At 30.9% G+C, this 18,094-nt stretch overlaps 1 protein-coding gene across 3 annotated transcripts in view; it reads left to right on the top strand.

Moving 5' to 3' along the window:
• LOC106689696 (puratrophin-1) overlaps positions 1-18,094 on the top strand; it is an 898,854-nt gene that overhangs the window by 521,361 nt on the left and 359,399 nt on the right. For all 3 annotated transcript variants that reach the window (XM_067051911.1, XM_067051912.1, XM_067051913.1), the window contains exon 4: positions 6,743-7,166. In XM_067051911.1, the coding sequence (XP_066908012.1) occupies positions 6,743-7,166 (424 nt within the window). The remainder of the gene's footprint in view (positions 1-6,742; positions 7,167-18,094) is intronic.

Genomic DNA, 18,094 nt, shown 5'->3' on the forward strand with positions numbered 1-18,094 from the left:
AAGAAGATGATCATAGGTGAGATCACAAGAAAAGAAAAAAATGTAGTAAAGTTTGATTTATCCCAACTGAAACAGCTCGACCAAGTGGGGTGAAACGTTGGCAAATAAACAGGTGTTAACTATTTGCTGTTAACTTCTCGTGTCCGCCTTCTTTTTTAAAATTGAATTAATACGGGTAATTATTTATATATATAAAAGTATAAACAATTATTTTTATCCGTAACTGATTAAAAGTAAGAAATTATTTCTGTATTTCTTCGCCATACGCCTTATATGTATACATCCATAACATTTTGATCCGCCATGACTGATCAGATTAACGTACAACACTTGACAACCACCGTCCCGTTCCCTTGCAGACATTTAATTAATTAAATTAGTGCTGTCCATCTTACGCTGTCGTCTAGAAGGGTCACTCCCATATTCATGACCTGAATCCACTCGCCACAACCGTTTTGGAGTATTCCTCTCACGACCCGGACACGTTACTCGGGACGTTGAGCCGGTGATGAATGCACGTGTCGAAACGTTTCATCAAACCCTGCTTTCACGTTTTGACGGAAGCAGGCTTAGGTTCTGGCGGTACACGCTACGGAACCAGATCAACAGGAGAAAATTAATTAAGGAATGTATCTAAGGAACCAATACAGGGCGGAAAGGCAAACCACATTTTGGAGGAGCCGCGCTTTCAATTCTTCTTAATTAATTTGTGATCAGAAAACTAGTCCGCCCTAATTCGAGAGAAAATATATTATATATATACACACACATAAACATACTGTTGTGCTACCAACTCAGCCGTATTATGAAGCCAAATTTTACAAAGCTTAACAATTATACATATTTTTAATTTAGAGATACTAAATGCTTACAAAATTAAAAGTATTCACTACTAATCTATTAATCAATGTGGATTTACTCGATTTTTTTTTATCTAATTCTTCTTTTTCAAAAGTAGTGAGGATTTTTACTCACGCATCAAAAAATAAAATAAACTCTTAATCGAATTTTTTTTTCTTTAATTAAATATTTGACACTAATTTGATATAGTTTCTGTTAGTTTATATTCAAATTTGAGTTCTGTTTATAGATGGAATCGTTAATGAAGGATGAAAATTTCCGGGATACTGTAGTCTGGTATTAGATTTTATCATATTGCATTAGTTGCTTTCGCTTTTTCGTATTTTTGCTCATAGATATTTCGAATACGGCTCGCCTAATTTAGTTTGGATTTGGCGGAAAGTAAGGTATTAGAGTACAATGTGTAGAGAATCAATACATCAAATTTCGTCTATTAGTTTTGTGCACGCATGCGATAAACAACTTTCTATATTTTAACTTTTACTCTCAGCATTTTTTCCGGCATTTACTTGCTTCCAAACCTGCATTAATATCTACCAATTAGTATGTTATTTCCTACAATTGAGATCACTTCAAACGTACTTTAATCTGAAAAAACTGTTAATGTGAATGTTACATTATGGTTTATCCATTCCAATACTTTTTTTCTTAATCACCTTCCTTGTTTTCATTCTCCGGGACCGCCATTAAAAAGAGTCTAGGAAGTTGTTAATACAACGCCTAAACTCCCTAGGCTTCTAGAAGCCCCTTTCATTCCAAAACAGTATTGTTAATGCTTCTGAGAATCAAAATTGGAACAAACCTTAACATTAAAATATTATTTTTTAAACTAATCTGAATGTTGTTTGCAATGAACATAAGTAATAAATTAGTCTTGAATCCTTAACGAAAGCAGTTAATTACCACAATCAAAAATATATTCCTTCCGTTAAAGGTTAAGACTTTTTGTAATCCCTATAACGTTTGGAAAAAAAACAAACCTTATTTAGAATCTTAACAGATTCCCTTGATTTTTCTATCCCATTTTATCTTTCTGACTTTAAAATAAAATTCCACTATTTTACATAACAGAGCTAACAAATAAATGATATGGATTTATCGGTTTAAACTGTTAAGAACCGACGTATGTTTACTAAACAGTACTGGTACACGCTACGTAGATCTATAGATGGCAAATATATCACAACCCTAAGAGGATATACAACATACTTTTTTGCGAAGCATTAGTTAAAATAAAACAAATGAAATATTAACTTTTTTTACTGTATTGACAAAGTTGATAGTTGAGAGAAATTGTTAGCTAAGCATGTTGCTTAGGGTCCCATAGGGCTTTGATCAGAAAATGGGTTCGATTCCCACTTATTCATTTAACAACGCCATCGTGAAATGAGAAGTTCGGTCATAAAAAATGGTAACTGAAATTTAACATTACTTTATCATCACCGGCTTTTTCGAGCCTGAATTCATAAATCTCTAAAAGAAGTATTAGGAAAGATATTCTTAATGGAAAACTGTTGATATTAGGTTATAGTAATTGACTTCTGGTTGAAGTAATAACATTGTAATTATTAATCATTTTAAAATTATAAAAAGTTGTTATAATGTCAGTTATTATGTTTTACGACCTAGCACTCAAATGAATGACGTTCCCACTCGAGCTGCATAGATCCTCAATGGAGGACTTGAGCCATAAAAAAAGAAATAAAACGTGTTGATTATAGCTAATCTTATTTGGAATTAACATAAAACTATATAACGCCCATTACCAATCTATCGGTTTTTAATTACTTAAATAATAGTACTTGTATTTGCCAATAAGCTTGCCCGCTAACCGATTCACATCTTTACTATCCCATAATTGATACGTGCCAGAACTATGTAATAGTAATAATAAGAGCATAGTGAACCTAAAGATTCGATACCGATACCACTAATCGTTCATCTTTTCAGTGACGCTCTTCCCAAGCCCAAATCCAGTAAATCAGTTTTAACGTATTCCTCCCATCTACGTTTCGGTCTATCCCTCGGACGTTTAGCGGAAGGTTAGCATAAGTACGAGTGAAAGTATATTTATGGGATCTGTTATCATTGATGAAATGAGACAAAAAAATCTGCGATTACAATTTTCTGAAAACAGTTGCTGATTACATCCTTCCAATATTACTTGCTGATCAAATTAGGATTTCTTATGGCTTCCATACCAGTTCTAACGATTATTTTTTTAATGTGTTTTTCATATAAAAATACAAAAAAAAAAGAAGATCTATTTAAACAATTTAAATCACATAAATAATGGGAAAATATCTAACTGTCGAAGCCCGTCAGCAATTTTAAATACAAAACATAAATAACAAAACTTAAAAAAAAGAAAGATAAAATATCGATGTTAAATATACTTTAAAAAATCAACTAGTCTGTAATTTATAACAACAATGTGATATTTATGTTAAAACAAATGAAACTATTTAAAAATATTCAAATAACTAACTGTAGTATGGCATTGAACCCTCACAAATTAACCCACAGGTTCCTAAAATGTGTGCCGCGGTGCCGTCATACGGGCGCCGCGAAATATTCAATTAAACAATTTTTCTTGAATTTCTAATTCTGGAATTTTTGCGCAAACAATCGTGTATGCTGACACAATTCCGAAAATTTAGCAAATATCGAGTCTTTCTTTGTTTTCTTGCCAATACGCATCTTTATAAACGGCTAGTCCGCAAGCATGGCTTCCACACTCATGCTTAGTCACTAAAAAGAAAAAAAAACCTGATGTATTAAGGGCGCCGCAGGAAAAAATCGATTATTTAGGGAGCCAAAAACTAAAAAAGATTAGGAACCTCTGTGTTAGCCAATTGAGCTCTTTCCTGTGTAGCCTGTCGTACATAGCTGCAAAGAACTCTTCAATTAGAGCCTTTATATAAACTGAATGATTGTTCTGGAGAGCAGATCCGTTGCCCAAAATATTATAATTTCACTATGTTTGTGACAGGTTACCAGGAAGTATTATCCGATTAGATTATAGGAGTCAACAAAATGTTGTGAAATAATTTTGTATTAATGCTATGTATTCAGTAGAGCATATTACTAAGCAATAAAATAAAATAAAATTAAAACTTGCAAAAATCATTTTGAAGGTTCTTCTTAAAAATGATATAAGGGCTGAAATGTTTGAGAAGAATAAAGGTAGTGAAAGAAAAAAATCAAAAGAAATTCAAGAAGAGATTTTGCTCTAAATTATTCTGATGTGAAAGGATTTCTTACAAAAGATAACACATTTCACACAATTTAAGAAATATTAGAATAATTTTTATTTATATTCATTTATACGCATACGCATAAGTTGTAATATGTTTTGAAATGATCATTTGCAGTAATTGATAATTTGATTAGTATATTTCCTAAATTCCCCGCATAATCTAACCTATGAAAGAATTCCAGATGATTAGTAATGCTGATGCAATACATCCTCATCCTTTTCACTTCAGATACCTTCTTCTCCCCCAAAGATATGCAATCGCTGTGCAAGCAAGAAAGATACTGTTAGTAAGTTGAAAGCACGCTCCTTTGGCAAACTTAGCGTAGCTAGAAGTCGTAACTCAAGTTCCGTCACAAGTCATTGAGCCTTGCGACAGATAAGTACTTACTCAGGTATCAGTTAGAAATAGGTCAACTAGTTCCATAAGTGAAACGTTCGAGATTCTTAACTCAAATTAAGTTACCAAAGAGTGTGCTTCTACCAACACCCCGTAAATGTGTTATTTGAAGACACTGAGATACCTAATTTTTCTAAAAATTTATAATGATTTAGGATACCTGTAGACATTTCGTTTGCACAGTCGTAAAATTTTTGTTTCCTATTTGGAATAGGACAAAGAAATATATAAGAATTGGAAGTAATATATTAAATCATCACTATTCAATTACAGTTATTGTATTAGTTAATACAATAGTCAAGAATGGACCCAATACTAAGTTACGTCTTTGTTGAATACTGCGTTACTAAGTCAAATACCAACAGTGGCTGTGTGCAGTTCAATAATTAGGTTTTTTTTATGAACTATAACTATAACATTCTTAAAAAGGATAACGAATAAATCTGCTAAGTCCTAAGACTACAGTTTAAAGAATTAAATGCAGAATAGATTTCTAAGCGCTTTTGGTCGGTATTGTATTGTCTCACGGCGCTATGAACAGCTAAAGCGCAGTCAATTAGTTAGCACTTATTTTAGGGCTCTAAATCGGATGTAATTTTTTTCTTTAATTAGCTCAGACCAAGTTCGTAAGGATATTGATGTGGGAAACCTGGAAAGGAGAAAAAAGTATTGGAGACACAAAGGGAGTCAGTCGTGTTAGATAGGTATAACGAAGTTCAGTATCGCATTTTTTTTATCACATCCTCTAATTCATTTCAAAATTTTAATGAACCTTATTTATGAAACAAGCATTTCATTCTTTTACCTGTAAAGATTTTTTCTTGGTCAAAAAGTAGGCACCCACTCAGCTTCATCTAAACTTTATTCAGAACAAGATCTCGTCTTATAAAAGGAAAGTAACAACTGGCTAATGTTAATTAAATCTTACTTAACAAAATAGTTGTTGACTTTCAGGCCATATTTTGTGATTAAACTTCGATTTTATTCCTGAACCATACAGTAACTCTTTATTTGTTTCGCTACATAGGTATGATGTGCTCGATTAAGTTTAAAAGTACTATTTTAGACAGTAACATATAAGGTGACAACCACAATTTAACTCACCATCAACTAATAAAGTTTAAGAATTATTTATCCTTCGTTTCACAAAGTATTGTGCAATAATATTAAAGACTTTCTCACGTTATTTCAAGCAAGTAACATATATAATCCATTAAACGGGGCAGAAGAGCTACCAACATGATATACAATTTAAAAGCTAAACTATAGTTACCGTTACAATGGACTAAATGTGCAAAAGCCATCGACACATTATCAATGTACAAATGAAAAATACAATTAACAACACTTCTGTGTATCATGTATTTTGAAAAAAAAAAAATCTTTGAGACTTTTGCCAGTCATGTAATTAAAATTATTAATCATATTTTTAAAAAAAAATAAAAACGTTACTTTGAGTTTTTGACAATACAACATATGTTGGTTTGTGGGGACGTTCATTTGGGTAAATCCACATATATTACTTCTATTAATTCAAACAACTTTTGGCCGACAAAACTCACAATATTATCATCACATTGTAATATGAATCTGACATGTCAATAGATCATTTAATTTATTATAAAATAATTTTTTAGACCCCAATAATTACATTCATTATATTGATTACATTGATTAGCATATGCTGCACACGGTCTCTCGACTCAATGGAAAAGACGGAATATTTTTAATAATTTTTGAGTTCATTTATCCTCATTTTTCTTTTAATTTACATGGTCTGTATTTTATCCTTTTTTTCACTAAATTACTTTTCGTATGGCGAAGACTTTTACAGGTTTATTGTTTTAATCTCAAATTAAAACAATAAACTAATACTTGTACTTACTTATTGTATAGATAATCTCTTGAAAAAAAAAATGAAAAAATTATAGGATCCAATATGTTTCGACAGAAATAAAATATACAGTAACTTGTTATTCACTCTGCACTCACACCGCAACTGAAAGAGATTTTGGTTGATTAACAATTTCAAAGTATTCAATGTAATGCCGGGTAATGTATGCCGAGGCTGCGGGATCATTTCCTAAATACATCCACCAACCTTATTTCGTGATTTCTAATATATACTAGTGCTAGTAAGAAGTATATTTTCATTTTATTTATGATCATTATTAACAATGACACGGTTGCCTCTTGAAGCATAACAACTAACCGTTCTGTTTCAGTATTGCGGGCAGTACCCTCTGGATTGGCCACTGTCGGTGCACGGAAGGCTTTGCGTCCACCTCGGCTCTTCAGGTCCGGGCTCCCTCCTGCCTGGGGACGGCTACCTCGCACTCACTCCCAGGCTTTGCATCGAGAGTCGCGCTGGCCCCCTCACCCTCCCGCCGGTCCTGAGCCCCCAGGGCCTGATGGCAGACCTTCCTGCCCTCCTAAGGGCTCTCGTCGTGTCAGCTGAGAGGTCATTGGCTCGGTTTCCCTTGGAGGAACTGGCCTATCCCTGCTCCAACTGTGGAAGAGCTCCAGAGACCTGCAACTGTCATGCCGTCGAAAGGAGAGATTCAGGTATCCAGACATCTCCCATGTACGAGATGGACTCGAGTATACCACACATCGACAGCGACGACGAACATGAAAACGTCACTAGAAGTGAGTACAATTTATATTTCTTCAAATATTAATGAGTATCTTTTATTGGATTTTAAAAAATACTTTTACTATACAGACAGTTCTATTCGCTGATGAATAAATTATCATATGAAAACAACTTTATTATGATGTAGCATGTTGACCATAGATATAATAAACAATGATTTGAAGGAGCGGCAAGGGAAGAGCCACACATGAATGGTTCAGGTGTGTCCTCTCTGGGCTTTATTTGCATCATGTGTTATCTTCAATCAATACCAGGTCGCTTGTGTCAATTATACAATATGAGAGATTGCAATAGTTTGCGAGATATAATGCATGCAGTGTATTTAGTTATAGGAAAAAAAATTGGTCACTCTCGATTTTAATAGTAATGATAATCAAGCATTGAGTTAATAAAACTAATTATTTCGGTTATATATCAATAAAATTTTAATATGGTATCGGAACTATCCGAAGCCGATGGCTTAATACGGAGAAGGTAACTCCGTAGTAGTTGAGTATTTATCAAAGAAAAACAGGCTGCAATTTTAAATTATTACCTTTTTTATATATATCTTCATTCCCTGTTGCATTGTCAATTAATAAAAAATATGGCAGTTTAATTGCAGAGAGTACTATAAAATATTTATATAAATATTTAAACAGTGTCACTATAAATAATGAAAAAAAATTGATGAACGCTAAAATATACATATATAAATAAGTTCTTTAAATATAATTTCTAATTCAAGTTTAATTGAATTTTAGAATAATAAATTACAACAAAAATAATCACGTTAATATTTAAATTACATTCCTATAAATTAAAAAAAAAAAATAACACTAAAACATAAAAGAATTCTTTACATATAAGTTCACTCTTTTATTACATCAAAAATGATTATTATTACAAATAAATTGTCAACTATCTAATGGGGTTGCATCGTTTAAACAAGTATCGAAGGAAAAAAGAAAATTTTCGTAACAAGATGGCGATCTCAATCTATTTCTTCAATTCCTGTAATTATCAATACAGTGTTTTAAAAAGGTAAAAAAGCAGTGGTTCCAACTTGTAAAATAAAAAAAATGGATGAAGAAATACTCATACGACAAAGGTTTATTAAATTTAAGGAAATGAAATGACATAAGTGAACATGATATAAATCATGCTTTAAAAAGTACTGGGGATACAGAGTAGAGTGTGGAAAGAATTTAAACCCTGGTTTACCACACGCTGCAAACAGACTACAGTGCACACATATTAATACAGCTTCAATGTGTGCCGACGTTTCAGCCCAACCTGAAGGCCTTAGACTGAACAGAAACATATAAACAATGTATATGAAAGTATTTCGTAATAAACTTATGAATTTGAGAAAAATTAAATATTATTTTTCTTATTCACATTTCAGAATAGAAGACTAAAAACTTGTGAAAACTACCAAAATTTAAGGTTGATAAAAATTAAACAAGATAAAAGGACTGTGTTCACATTAAATTAAAATTTAAAAAAAAAATATTTTTTTCAAAAATGTCATGTAGTACTTTCATCCATTCATTTGTTCTATTAATTAATACTTCATTTAATTTGTTTGTTCTGTAATTCTTATATCTTTCTTTTGAGAATATTTTATCTGAAAAAAATTAAGGCTTCTAACTCACGTTGAAACGTTAGTACACATTAAATTTATTTTGGGCATGAAAAAATGGGAGATAAATTTTTTTAATGATGAAAAAATGTCGTTTGAATGTGGAAAATAAAGATTAATGTGGATAGTGATATTTAAAGCAGCAAGTAAATTTACACCTTTGGTTTTAATAATTTATTGTAAAATAGTAGTTAATAAATCATAAAAACGGGTACAAAAAAATAATGATCATTTAAAAATAAAAAAAGTTAAACTTAATAATAAATTATACATAGAAAAATTTAAAAAATGAAGGCATTATAAATACACCGTTTAGTTCAATAAAAATAAAGAGAAAATTGCATGAAAAGAAGTATTTCTTCTCCCTACGTACATTTAAAATAAATTTATATTAAGTATTAATCATAAACAAATAATTATAAGATTTTGAAGTCGGCTATTTTTTTGCTACATTCAAATTCAACATTAATCATAAAATAAAATATAAATAATTAAATCAGGTACAAAAAATAATGCTTTCATTTAAAATTTAATACTAAATTAATAAGGAGACCTTACGTAAAATTTATAGAAATACGTTTTTTTATAATACAGATTAGTTCAATAGATATAAAGAGAAACGTTTCTATTTACTAGACACATTTACAAATAAGTATATATTAATTTTTAATGTCAGATAGATAATAATTTGTTTAATATTCAAATAAGATTTGAAAGTTCGCTTTTTTTGCTGCATTAAAATTCAACAAAATTATAAAAATTAGTTAAAAAGACCAAAATCGAGCCTTCTGTTTCATCCAATCATATATTATACAATGCATGTCTCTTCCGAAGCAACACAAGAGATCTTAGATATGAATTATGGTTTATTAAAAAAAAATTATACATGTAAATATGTCATATAATGTGGGACGCGATAATTTATCCCCAAACGTAGCCGGATTATAATTTTCCGATGTTGTAATGGAAGAGCGATCAAACCCTACCCACACACAGAAGAGAAGCCTAATCTACACAACTGTTACACAAGTTTTAAAAGACTCGAGGCTCGGTGAGGAACTATAAATACCGTGAAATAATGGCTCCCTCATGTTCCGCCTTTTAAAAAACAAGGGCAGACCCTTCCAGATGTTCACCTGTTATTAACAGGGGATTGTATTAGATGCCCATGGGCAGTTCTTTTTGTTTTATTTTTGTTAGTACTTGAACAGGTAGGTGTCGTGACAGTGTACGCATAGTTGATTCGGGATTTTTTTTTAATAACGTAACTAAAAAAATAAAAACATATAATCAACAGATAAAGTTTTATGTTTTTTTTGTTTACTATGGATATGATGGTCAGTGGAGCGGTCAGCAGAAAACTATATAATATATGTAATATTTATTTAATTAGAGTTAAAGTCAAGGCTAAAATTTCAGGCCATCTCCAGGAGAATCAAAGAATTCATACAGTAAAAGTCTAGCAAAAAATAAAATTCTCGTACCTGACAAACTAGGACAATGCAAGGACAGCATTTTTAAATAAATAATTTGCGACTTCTATCAAAAATATTTTAAACTATTTATAGTCCATTATTCTATTCATATAACAAAAAAAATTATATCATTAAGAAAAAATCAGCGAAAACATCATTTCCATATGATTTTTCACAGAACCTATATTTTAACAAGACTGTCGTGACAGTGTACGCATAGTTGATTCGGGATTTTTTTTTAAATAACGTAACTAAAAAATTTTTTTTTTATTATTTATTTATTGTAATTTACAACTGTACAAAATAATACAACAGGTAAATATGTAGTATGTTTCATATACACTTGAAAATCTTGGGAAGGAACCACCCATTGGTGGTACTTCAAACATTAATTTAAACTAGAAGGTCCCGTGGTCATCTTCTTTTCAGACGCCTCGGAGGATTATCAGGGATTGTTAAGGATGAAAGATTAAGAATTAATGGGTTAGGATGGTTAAGGAGTTTGGAATAAAAAGACGCATATCTGTTTTGGGTCAAATCTGCAACGAATGGGTTGGAAGTTTAGAGCGTTTGTCAAGTAAGTGTTGTAGCAATCGGAATCTACGAGCAGTTTCTTGTCGTTTCAGTCTTGTGTGTGGATTCCAAGTAAGTCTCTTGTAAAGATGGAGTCCTAAGTATCTAATCTGTTCAACAGGTGTTAGTGGTGTATCTAGAAAGGATACAGTAGGACAGGAGGGCAGAGGTTTACGACGGAGAGTAAAGGTGATTTGGTGGGAGTTTTCAGGATTTACTTTGATTCTCCAGTTTTTACACCATTCTTCAATAGATGTTATGTGTTCCTGTAGTGTTTGTGATGCATTAGTTGGGTCGTTGTTTACAGAAAGTATACATGTGTCGTCAGCGTATGTTGTTAGCACTGTGTTAGGGTGGGTTGGGATGTCAGCTGTATAAACCGTATAAAGAATGGGACCTAAGATACTACCTTGGAAACACCGGCGGACTGAGAAAAGAGAGATGAGTAGGCTAGGTTATGATTTACTTTAAAGGTTCTATCAGTGAGGTAGGAGCGGATTATAAGGAAATATGTTGGGGGTAGGAATTGACGAAGTTTATAGAGCAGACCTGGATGCCAGACTCGATCAAAAGCTTGTGTCAAAAGCATCGAGGAAGACTCCCGTACTAAAAATATAAAAACATATAATCAACAGAAAATTAACCTCCAGAAAAGTACAACTAGTAAACGATAGTAAAAAAACTACATAATTTCGAAATTTGAAGGATCAAGAAAATTTTATGCGAGCCATTTAGTTTAATAATTTTTTTTTAAACAAACAATACTTGATTATATATACAATTATGTTTAAAATATAATAGGCGCTCAGTAATAAAATAATTGATCTAACAAATATAATAAAAGCAAAGTTTTCTTTGAAAAGGAATCAAGGAAAAAAAGCTTTAAAACAAAATGGTTATATGTTCAAATTACCTATATAGTCAAATAACGAATTCCTATTGGTAATTTGAGTATAAACCTAGTTTCTTCTATACGTTGTATACGTTTCTCCCAATATTTACTGTCTTAAATGTTGTTTATGGTTGAGTGTCTCATATGACTTTGTTTTGATATCTATTTTCAACCAGTTATGACTCCTTGAAAATCATATCAAAATTGAGGAAAAAAAAAAAAAAAAAAAAAAAAAAGAGGTCAGAGGGAATGGGAATTATACATGTATCATCGGCCTTTATTACAGTCCAAATTAGAAGGATCAACCGTAACGCAAACCTCCCATCAACGTTTCGGTCTAACTTAAACTCAGTTAAGTTTCGGTTAAGCGCTTATTTGTTTTCCAAATATTCGTCAAAAACCAACTTGTATTTTACGCATCGCAATTACCATAATCAAATTTATTGGCCTTAATGTACTATGTAGCCGTCTAAATTCACAAATAACCCATCCGTTGGTTCTAATAATTTAAACATTACTTGTAACTTATGATGGGACGAACAAATATAAAATTTTCTATATCATATAACGAAAACAAAATTGCCACCAGAGCTTAAAGATCCAACGGAATGCGATATATGCTGAGTTCTGCTATAATTGACTGCTACACCTACACGATTAATCCTTATGAAAAGACAGACAGATCAGCTATCATTTTTCAGCTTTAAAAGGATTATAACAGGTTCTAATTATGAAAATTATGTGAGTATGGTGTAATAAAAATGGCATGTCGTAAATTAAACATTATTATGGTCACACATCTGTTACTTGGAACATTAACAACCAGTGTCCAATGAAAAACAAACTGAAGATTTTAACAAATGTTGATCAATATACGTTATTGTGATATTAAGAAATGATAGTCATAGTCTTCTGAGAACATTTTTTTAGTAATCTTTGAAAACTAACGTTTGTAGATAAAGTACAAGGGACCTTTTAAAATTTATAATCATTATTTTTATTGCAAGCCTATATAAAAATTATAAAAAAGTTTTTAAAATCTTGTTGGAGAAGATTTTAACAATAATACTGGAATTAAAAACATGTAGAAAAAGGATCGGAAGAAAAAATCATTGGTACAATATAACTTAAAAAATCAAAACATTGATTTCAAAAGTATGAAAGTAATATATAAAAAAGGTAATGATTTTTAAAAGGAAAAGATTTAAAGCAATATACCAGGGCATTCAAAAAGTCCTGTCGTTTTTCGTTTGTTCGTTGTTTATTTTGATTCTAGAGTGTTTGCTAATTAATTCCGTTCAATACAACTTTTATCCATGTAAACACAAATGTTTATACTTTATGAATAGGAGGCTAAAGAGGATTAATTTAATGCAGTCACCATCCAACTGTCTAGTTAAAATGATTCCAGTTGAAACTCAAATTCGGTCGATTTTGCTCTATGAGTTTAAACTTGGCTCAAAAGCTGCCGAAACTGCTAGAAAAATATGCTCCGTGTTTGGGGAAGATGTGCTGTCTGAGCGGAAGGCACAATTTTGGTTTTCGAAATTTCGTGGAGGCGACGAGACACTAGAAGACGAGGCACGCTCAGGTCGACCAACTGTAGTTGATAAGGAGGACGTTCGAAGAGTAGTAGAGTTGGATCCGCGAAAAGTTGTTCAGAGATAGCCTCTCAACTTAATATCTCAGCCACCACTGCCTGGAATTACCTTAAAGAACTGGGAAAAGTGAAAAAACTGAATAAATGGATTCCTCATAAGCTTTCAGATGCTTGTTCGCTTGACAACTGCATCTTCGTTAACTTCCCGCTTGAAAGTCGAACTCTTTTTGAATCGAATCATCACCTGTGATGAGAAATGGGTGTTGTACAACAACTTCAGACGATCATATCAGTGGTTGTCGGCAGATGAGAAACCTAAACAATTTCCAAAACCAGATCTCCATCCAAAGAAAGTTTTGCTCATTGTTTTCTGGACAGCCAAAGGTATAGTGCATTTTGAGATTCTGAATCAAGGGCAAACCATCACTGCAGAAGTATACTGCAATATACTGGACCATTGCCAATCCAAGCTTAAGACTTTTGATCCCTGCTTAGTCAACAGAAGAAGACCTTTGCTTCTTCAAGACAACGCTCGACCACACACCGCCAAATTGACCAGGGAAAAATTGACAGAAATAGGCTGGGAAGTTTTGCCTCACCCACCATATTCCCCTGACCTGTCACCCACTGATTATCACCTATTCAGAGATCTCGACAACAATCTGAGACAAAAATGTTTTCAAGACCGTGACAACCTAATTCACGAACTGACCACTTATTTTTGCAGTAAAAATCAACAGTTTTTTAAGGAAGGAATTTGGCCTTTACCATCTCGTTGGGAGAAGGTTACCGACTGTAACGGTGGATATTTTGATGAATAAAGGTGATTATTTGAAAATATTTATTTATTTATAATTTCCCCCCAAAAAACGACAGGACTTTTTGAATGACCTGGTACATTTAGGAAAGTTTTAATGAAACTGTTAATTTTAAATCAGATTTAAAAAAAAAAATAGAGCACTATTATTTTGAAGTACTTAGTAAAATTAACTGTTAGTGTTTTAAAATTTGTTATTATATGAATTTTAAATAATAACTAACTTACTGAAATATATATTCACAGAAAAGATGACTAAATAAAAAAAATTCTGTATTCAAGTACATGTTTTTGTTAATTTTTTTAGTAAAGAAAACTGCATGTATAATTTATTTTTAAATAATGTTAATTAGAAATAAAACAGAGAAAAGTCTTAATGTTTGATAAAAAGTAAACATATTTTAAGCAATAGAAATAATTATAGTAGATTCCTAACCTTGTGAAGATAGCATTTGTTAATGATAAACTGAAAGAAAATAACTAAAGTCCTTAAATAAAAGAATGATTCTTGTAAGCAGATTACCATTATTTTTAGAAATGATCAAGACGTAATTACATAGTACAATCCGGTGATAATAATTCATAGATACGATTTTATTTAAAGATGATTCAACTTAGGAATAACAGTCTGTAATAGAAAATATTTTAAAACAAGGATCAGTTGTTTCAAGATATAATAAGAAAATATCATATTACTGTTAATAGATAAAATATAAGTAAAATAGATGAATAGTTTAAGTTTTTCTTGATTGTACCTAATAGTCGAAAGATGGGATAGAAATAAAAGCAATAAATAAAAATAGCGTGTAACATTAAACATTTATACGTATTACACAATTTCTAAATGTATAAATGTAGAACTCTTACAAACTTGTTAATATTTTACATTGATAGTATTCCCTATTGTACAACAACGAAAACTTACTCGCCATACTCACAAGTTAGGAAAATTCCTCCTACATTACGAACTGTGTTACACGTTCAGTAAGTTATTGGTTCATGGTTACTGTCACTAAGCAAGGACAATAGCGTCACGTTAACGTGGTCCATTCTATCTGATCCTCGTGTAATTAACGGCAACTCAACACATTGATAACAACCAACGAGGAACTAGCTGAGAGTCTGCTTCCAACACCCTACCCATTGGTAACAATACAAGTTAACTTTAGTAAAGTTTAAAAATATTACATCGTTAATAGCTCAAATAAAAAATTACTGTCAAAACACAGCAACTCGAATAACTCGATATTTTGAAGCCAGCGTTTTTTTTATTATTTACTTATAAAATTTTTAAAACTGAACTCCGAAACTCTAAAATAACTCTACAGCTCAAACTAAAAATTACTATAGGACGAACGAACCCTTAGACTTTGTTATGGAAATTCGGAGCGTTTCCTTCCTGTAATTCAATGATTCAATTTTAATTTAATTTATACATTAAATATCGTTAGCATTTTTAAAAACTTATTTTTCTAAATTTCAACCTTTAAGAAAAAAATTGAAAAAATCATTTCGGTTCATTATAACTAAAACACTAATGTTATATAGATAAGCAAAGATGGCCGACATATCACACATAGGATTTTAGGAATATAATTTAAAAATGTACAACATAGCTCAAATCATGGTCTAATTCGTGAAAAAAAGTATATAAAACTTTATGTCCCCCCCCCCAGAAACCAGAAATATTTAAGAATAAATGACCCTTACCAAACAATGTTTACTAATATTTTAAAGTTTATACTTCTACGTTACAGAACAGGTACACACCTTAGCAGCATTTGGATAAGAAAACATTTTCAATAGCGAAAAAAAAATTTTATGGTAATAATTCAAAGCAGAAAAAATAACAATAGCTATAACTTATTCATTTAAATGACACACACACACGAGAAGCAAAAGAGGATTGAAGCCACCCAATACTCATTTAGAGCATAATTTTGAATTTCTTTTAAGTTAAACAAAGAATTATATAACGTTAATATAATTTAATAAAACATAAACCAAGCATAGTTGAATCCATTTCAATTTGACATGATTAATTATTAAAAATTACCATTAATCCAATTCTAAAGATATCACCATTGATTAACATTATGCATATTGTAATTTATACCTGATTAAATACTTTAATTAATTATTGTATATTTTAAACAAATTAAAAATTATTTAAATAGAATAACATAAATATAGATAATACTTAACAATAAACATATTCTATAAAATAACATTCTGGTGACTATTTAATTAATATCATAAAATGTAAAAGTTGATGTGAAATCAAAATCCCGAAATAATTTTATGTGAAACACATAATTCTTTCGTTCGAAGTTTTGCATTACAAAACGGTAATCCGCTAAATTCCCATATAAATTGTTCGTGGTTATGTTTCATCATTCGCACATCAGGATTGGATTCTGCCTTAAATTCTTAGTTTAACTAAACAGGAATTCAAAATTATACTCTAAATAATAGTGTTCATGGCTTCAATCCTCTTTTGCTTCTCGTGTGTCTGTCATTTAAATGAATAAGTTCCAGTTTTTCCTTTGTTATCCTACTCTGCCTAGTTCTGAGTATGTATTGCATCTTAACTTCAGAGTTATTTCGGATAGGGAGTTGCTATTAAGAAATATGAAGAAGTTCTTTTAGGATAGTACCAGCAGACCGTGCAATCCACCGCCCCTAGAGTTTGCACTGTTCAACACAGTTATATCACACATTAAGAATTGAAAATGAACTAATTCTGATCCAAGTAAATATTTTAAGATACGCCAAAAGGTTGTTAAACTATACAAAATTATATAAATAAACAAAGAAAGTTAAAAAAAAAGAGATTACAGGACGCAGTATAATTATAACAACAAATTATATCATTAATTTCTATAATAAGTGTATCAGTTTCCTACACTGATATACCAAAAATCCCTCCAAAAAATCCACCACTTTATTTGAATACATCAAATTCGCAAAAACAAAAATATATTCATTGGGGCCTCAGCCTGGTTGTACTAAGGACAAACGTACACTATTTCCAGAATAAGCTAGGTTCTAGTGATATTTAACTTTCGGGTTTTGAATTTCCTGTTGATAGAGGATTAAAAGGGATAAAATAGAAATAGAAACAAAAACATTTAAATATTCCTGAAAATATATGAACCTAAGAAAATATTAAATAATAGGTGAAAAACAGCGTGAGAAAAGAAAATTGTGACCACACACTATTACAAGGTTGATAAAAAAAAAAAAAAAGAATAAAGCTAAAAAGAAAAAAGAAAATGTAGTAAGAAAATAAATGAAAATTAAAAGATACTACTTTGATATATATTACTACAAAATAAAACTAACCAAAAGAGTTCTGGATAAAACGAAAAAAGACATATATTATTACAATATTTTAAAAGTTAATTGCTATTAATACTAGTTTATTACTATTGCTATTATATATATAGACCAGAAAGATGTGTGAAGAAATGGTAAAGATACTCGCTTTGGTGTAAATGTATAGCTTTAGAGATAAATTCAGGTAGATGAAATAAGTGGTATCAATAAGGGATGGTGTAGATGGAGGTGAAACAGATGATCAATATTATACCTATGTAGATTGACTGAATATAGATGAAAATTGATGAAGAAAAAATAAATCATACACATTGACTACGAGGTAAAATAGAAAGGCATTGTTATCTCAAATCCAAAGAGGTTCTCACTGCGATAGATAGAAATTACCTCTGCCAGCAACAATATTTACTTTACATACTATTTTCAATTATTTCAACTTTACATAATATTCTTATATTATTGAATTAAATTTGTAGAAATTTAGTGGTGCTTAAGGTTGTTAGGGTGAAATGAATGGTAAATAAATAAAAGTAAAGACAGGAAATTGAGCTCCGAATTTAATTAGTGTGTGTGTATGTGTATGTATATATATATATATATA

Source organism: Halyomorpha halys, unplaced genomic scaffold (genome assembly GCF_000696795.3).
Source record: "Halyomorpha halys isolate HHAL.00 unplaced genomic scaffold, Hhal_1.1 Scaffold47.1, whole genome shotgun sequence".
NCBI classification, from domain to species: domain Eukaryota; kingdom Metazoa; phylum Arthropoda; class Insecta; order Hemiptera; family Pentatomidae; genus Halyomorpha; species Halyomorpha halys.